Source organism: Gymnoscopelus microlampas, assembly GCF_963454915.1.
Source record: "Gymnoscopelus microlampas genome assembly, chromosome: 11".
In the NCBI taxonomy this organism is placed as follows: domain Eukaryota; kingdom Metazoa; phylum Chordata; class Actinopteri; order Myctophiformes; family Myctophidae; genus Gymnoscopelus; species Gymnoscopelus microlampas.
In genome coordinates this window covers 38756739-38763186 of record NC_139948.1, presented here as the reverse complement: position 1 = coordinate 38763186, position 6448 = coordinate 38756739, and the positions used below count along the sequence as shown (strand labels likewise).

Sequence of the window (6448 nt, the reverse complement as noted above, 5' to 3'; positions counted from 1 at the left end):
TCTTATGGGGGTCCCTGGCATATCTTTTCAAATGGGGGTCCGCGGGCTAATAAGTGTCAATTTGGGGGTCCTCGACATGAAGACGTTTGAGAACCACTGTCATAGAGGACTAAATGAAAACACAATCATGTGTGGTTGAGCGCTCGGGTGGCGCAAGGGGTAAAGTACAGTGCCAGCCCACCAAAGGGGTTCCACTGCGGCGTATCTGGCTTGACCAAGCTTGTTTCAGGGAGGGAAGGCGGGCAGGAAGGGTGGTAATTGGCTCTATGCACAGCAGCCATATTATCACTTCCTTCCCAGGTGTTACCAATGATACTAATGAAGGCTCTGTTCCATTTAGTCTAGCACAGTGGTTTCCACGACCCCCATAACTCTGAGAGTGTACAAATGGAACCAAATGATTTGGTTCCATTTGTACACTCTCAGAGTTAAACACCTGTAAGGGGCCATTTGGAAGCCCATGAGGGTCCCTGGACCCCAACTGTAGACCCACTGGTGTAGCAGAGTGTTTCCAGTGAGCCAACATGCACAATATCAGCACCCTGACTCTGTTTGACCAGAATGGAACAGAGCCTTCATTAGTATCATTGGTAACACCTGTGAATGTCTTCATAATATGGCTGCTGTGAATAGAGCCTATTGTCACTTCACTACTCCTATGAGGCTGGAGTGCCGCCTGTCAACGGATCGTGTTGAGCGGGAGGAGTAGGACGAAGGCTACACATCCTCCCAGTGGGGGCTCCTCACTGCCTGGCAGGTGAGCCAGTAGGATACAATAGCAGTGACAACACACAGAAATGTGTGTGGGGAGGAATCAATTGGCATAACAACTAAATTGGGGAGAAAAAAAGGGGTAAAAAAAGCTGTATGAGCAGCCACTTTACTGCAGCTGTTTGTCTGTCCGTGTCCATCTTTCCATCCAGTGCGGTCTTGTAATCCAAGAAGGCAATTGATATATGCAGCATATCAAATCCCATAGCACTTGTAACAGAACCCCAAAGACCATAACCTTCATACACACAGTCATAAAGTAACAGAATAACAGTCTACATTAAATGCCTGAGTGCCACTATGCAATTTACTGCTGCTTGTCTTGTCTATTTACAGTAGCTGGAGGAACACATTGGAGGAACAAATGTTTCTATCTAGTGCCGTATGTTTATCTGTCTGAACTAACACCTGGGGTGAACATCCCTACTGCCAGAGCAGAGGGATGAGCGGAAACTAGTTTGCTAGGGCATTGTTTATGTAAGGTTACTGTTGTGTACACAACAAAGAAGAAACAGTAAAATCCACAGTGTGTAAAATCCTCAGTGTTAATTCAAATGGACCCGAGAGGGTCCATTTGGTTACATTTGTACACCAGTTACAAGTGGATGAATGAACACTATGTTACTGTGTACTATGATGAAGGTCTACTATGACTGAAATCGTTGAGAATAAGTGAATTCAATATTGGGAGCCTATTTTTTTCGGTCTCATATCTGTGTGTCTGTGAGAATGGATGGGCACATTTTCGTGAAACTCAGTGGGAATGATAACTGTGCTGCCATGAAGAGATTTTGGGTCGAAAAGGGTCAACGGTCAAGGTCACCATCATGGTCAAGGTCACATATATATAATCGTCCGTAACTGAAGAACGGAGAGATGAAGATATGTTGATGATGCGTTTTATCACCGTCCTATCAACGATGTGTGTGTGTGTGTGTGTGTGTGTGTGTGTGTGTGTGCCGAGTGCGTGCGTGTGTTTGTGTCATCTTCCACAGAAATAGTGTGGGTATAGTAAAAGCACTTCCTGGCTCAACATCGTATGGTATTTTTCTCCTCTCATTCCATTCTGTCCAATTAATTCCAGCTCATTCCACTACATTCCAAGCACACACAGGCACGCACGCACGCACGCATGCACACAGACACACACGCACGTACGCACACACACACACACACACACACACACACACACACACACACACACACACACACACACACACACACACACACACACACACACACACACGCAAACAGACTTTGAAAATCTCACTGGAGAATTTGGGGAGACAGAGAGGAGAGCGAGCAGCAGCTGCCGGTGGACTGAGGCATCAGCGTAGAAATGTGTGTCTTGCTCCGGTTCCAAAAATGGAGAAGAAGACAGAGCGGCAGAGGGGAGGCGGTTTACCGCACCGTGAAAGCCAATCAACTATGATGGGTCAGCCAGCCAGGCTGTTACCATGGTGATGTGTTAAAGGGTAACACCCCCCCCCCCCCCCCCACACACACACACACACGTACACACACACACACACACACGTACACACGCACACGCACACACACACGCACACACCCACGCACACAGTGTAGTCCAAGCCCCAATTAGATGAGTGTGTGAGTGTTTACTACTGTATGTACACAGTAAATTCCTCAGTGTTAATTTACCATTTGTAACTCTTGAGTTATGTACAACCAAATGGACCCGTGTTATGATGTTACAGTATGTAGGTGTCTATACTGTATGTGTGCATCGTTGGCATACTGCTTTGGGGTGAAACTGTGGATAAGTCAGGTCCTATGAGGTTAGGGAACTGTCTCCTCTATGTCAGCGAAATCCAATCGGATCCTCCATGGACCCATCACGCGGCACCGGCTCTGAGGCACCAAATGTGCGTTGTCTGTGTTATGTGTGTGATATGCTCCCCTAGCCAGTGGTGGAAAAAGTACTCGCATCTTTTACTTAAGTAAAAGTATCAATGCTGCAGTGTAGAAATAGTCTGTTAAGAGTAAAAGTCCGGTAATCAAAATTTACTTGAGTAAAAGTAAAAAAGTATTGGCATAAAAATGTACCTAAAGTACCAAAAGTAAAAGTACTCATTGTGCAGAATGTCAAGCTCACAATGCGTCGCATCGCAACGCATTGTGAGCTTGTAGATCGACCATTTTCAAATGGCCGAAATATATATAGGGCTGAAGTGGTTTGTAACAGAGAGGACCTCTGTTACTATGTTTAAACACGTAATTTAACCCTTAATAATTGAACAATATTTGCACAGCATATGGGCACTTTAGGTATTGGCACAATTAATCTGCACAGTTGTATTTAAGCACAGTCCTTTATTTTGTTGTTGATTGAATACATTTCAACTGAACTGTTTCCTGTTTGTTAAGCTGGCCACCCAGCTAATTCGTTCCACCCGGAGACAGAAATGTTTAGTGGTAATCAGGAGGGGCAATGCAAAGTGTAGAATAGGAATGAGTGCAATAGAGACTTGAGTGCAATATGTATAGAGGTGTAAGATAGGTAATGTTGAGTGATGATTGGAATCTTAACAGTTACCGTTCAAGTGGAGCTGTTCTGTCCAGTACAATTGGGCTGAACCAAGTCAGAATGGCAAATGGTTGTGATGCGTTGCTTGGTTGTAGCAGTTAGGAAAGAGTATTTTGTAGTTCAATGAGTTTTAATATACTTGGGGGGGGGGGGGGGGGGGGGGGTTAAGGGTATTTAAATATTTATGGTGTGTTTGTATTGTATGTTTATTTATGTTGTGCTCTGGGTTTGAATACACCCCTTATAGTGATATGGTCAAGGCTGGCTCATTAGCTCAGCTGAGCATAAAAGGCTGTCACTTGCCACTGTTGACTGAGGTCTGTTGATGGTGAAGAGCTACTGTGGTGTTCATGTCCTGTATGTATTTTTAAATACACCTTCTGGGTGCAAACTACTACATGGCTCTGTACTGATTTCCAGCCGCTAAGTGGCACATTCTCACATGATTATTGTATATTTTGTGATGATAATCTAAATCTGCAAAGTAACTAGTAACTAAAGCTGTTAAATAATTGCAGTGGAGTAAAAGTACAATATTTGCCTCTAAGAAGTAGTGGAGTAGAAGTAAAACTATTGAAAATGGGAAATACTCCAGTAAAGTAAAAATTCCTCAAAAGTGTACTTAAGTACAGTACTTGAGTAAAAGTACTTAGTTAGCCTACTTTACACCACTGCCCCTAGCTTCCTTTACTCTCTCGCTCTCTCTCTCACTCTAATCATTTCTGGCAGGGGATTTTAAGCCGTTTGACCCACTCTTTGACCCATCGCCTAATCTGTCTGTTTTGGCTGCAGGTGGAAAGGGAGCCAGACACATGTGCAACAGCACACACATGCTGCGTGTGCAAAGCAACGACACGAGATATTGCCATTGACTTGCACACGGCAGCAAAAACAGTTCAGTTCAAAACCTTCACGAGGCCCGTCGGTCATGGCACGGTTGGTCAAGATCTACCGTTGGCAAGGGTTATGAGCTATGACTCATTCTTTGAGATCCATGCACTGTGTAGACCTACGGTTCACACACAAAATGTGCCGTTGTTTTTTCTTCTTTATGTAGCAGCTTAATGAACCATTCCAAAATATAGCACACCATTTAAATGCACGTAACCCCTCACTGCATGTGAGGGCTTGCCCTCATTTTATTTAGTTTTGAAAGATTTATATTTTTGGGGGGCTTTTTCTGCCTTTTTTATTTTAGAGAGGGATAGGGAAAGTAGGCTGACAGGAAATGGGGAGAGAGATGGGGGGGGGGGGGGGTGACAAGCAGCAATGGTCGTCGAGCCCGTGACACGCTGTCAGGCTGGCATTGCAGCCTAGGGTGCCTGGACCGCCACGCTACGCCCCAGGCTGGCTTGTTTTGTTTTCATAATGCACAGCTATATTGTGCTTTCGTTTGTCGCGACACAGCTTTTTGAGCAAGTATATAATGCACATGCACCAACATAATTACTGTAGGTTGCTGGATTGTTGAAAGTGAAAAGCGTATTAGGACTTCCTATTAAGCGTTTTCATTTATCGTGGTTTCCTTTCCTTACATTAAAACGGTGCACGGCACAGCAACCCGCTACCGCACGTTTATTAAATCATTAGCCTCAGGCAGAGCGCTATGACTGTGGGTGATATGAGACATTTAGTTTTCAGGAGTATGCATAGGAACTAATGTAATTAAGTCCCACTAGCTATTCTGGTGGAGAGAAGAGGCCTTTGCGAAACATCATGAGCTTTCAATTCCCTTTGTAGCACTCAACTGTGAACAACAATGGCTCAGGAGGGAGAAGTGAAGCAGGCGAATTAGCTGATCATGCATTGCGTGTTTTTTCAAAGACTTTGTTTCAAGTGTCACAAAATGCCTAATTCTCTCAGTGTCTTCTTCCTGTACATTTTCTTTGTCATTTGTGCAATGGTTCAAATCAAACGTGTTCTTGTCCTGCAGATGGGGCCCCACTGAGCGAGCTGTCGTGGCCTTCGTCTCTGGCAGTGGTAGCCGTCTCCTTCTCTGGCCTCTTCACCTTTGTCTTCCTCATGCTGGCCTGCCTCTGCTGCAAGAAGGGTGACATCGGCTTCAAGGTGAGCCTGCTGCTGCCCCCTGCCTGTGGAGATGAGTGTAGCACACACACTGAACCAACGCACAGCAAGCACACACAGCTGCTGGCTGGTGTGGTGCTATCTCTGAGTTACAATATGACGCTATTTACTTAACAGATAATGCCTTTTTTTTTTTTCTCTGAAGAGGCTGTCTTGTCATATAACCTTGTAGGTCTAGTACATAGTGTATCTGTACTGGCCTCAGCTGCCTGCATGGCAGAGCCTAGCTGTGTCAGCAGAGAGAGAGAGAGACACAGAGAGAGAGAGAGAGAGAGAGATCCATCCAACATCCTGCCTTGTACCTCAGTAGACACAGGGTGGAGCTGACAGTCATCATAGTGTGTGCAAATGTCAATGCTACACTGATAATGAACACGGATGAACAGAAAGGCTCCAATACGTGTGTATGTATCTCTTTGCTCAGACCAGCTCATTAAGTGGAAAATTAATGTACTTTAATGACCTGTAGTCACAGACGGTCTATGTGACAGTGAGGCTTCCTTTAAACTACTTCTGCCCTGAAAAAAGGCAGTCTCCACTCTCCAGCAGAGTACGCTATTCCATAACATGCTGGCTGGGGCCATGACAGTGGTTGCCAATGGTAAATCCATTCCCTTTCCTCATTAGGGCTGCCATGGTAACACCCTTGGATGGAATATGATAAAGTTCTACCTGAAACATTCTAGAGTAGCACAAAGGCCAGATTTATTTCATTGTGCTGTATATATGACAAAGATGAGCTAGTGGTGCTAGTACTGACACACTGAGTGGATCATTTGATGGACCTGTGAGCTCTGAAGGCAGATTAGAGAAGAGTGTTTGGTCTCACAGTAAATAGGGAGGGACCAGCATCCTTAACTTGGGTTACTGTAGCATCTCAGTGTGGGTTTCTGTGGGCTGAAGGGTAATGTTCAATTTATACCTGGTTGTATGACAGTGTTGCGCGCAATAAATAGCCGACCTACAAGCCTGCGATGTGTTGTGAGCTTGAACATTGACTATTTTTGATGCGCGACACCATCGTGCAATGAGGTATAAAACTGA

The 6448-nt window shown here is 44.9% G+C and overlaps 1 protein-coding gene across 1 annotated transcript in view; it reads left to right on the top strand.

Moving 5' to 3' along the window:
- Nucleotides 1-6448, top strand: part of aatka (apoptosis-associated tyrosine kinase a) — a 44840-nt gene that overhangs the window by 12229 nt on the left and 26163 nt on the right. The window contains exon 2 of the mRNA XM_084072868.1: nucleotides 5253-5386. Within this exon, the coding sequence (XP_083928994.1) occupies nucleotides 5253-5386 (134 nt within the window). The remainder of the gene's footprint in view (nucleotides 1-5252; nucleotides 5387-6448) is intronic.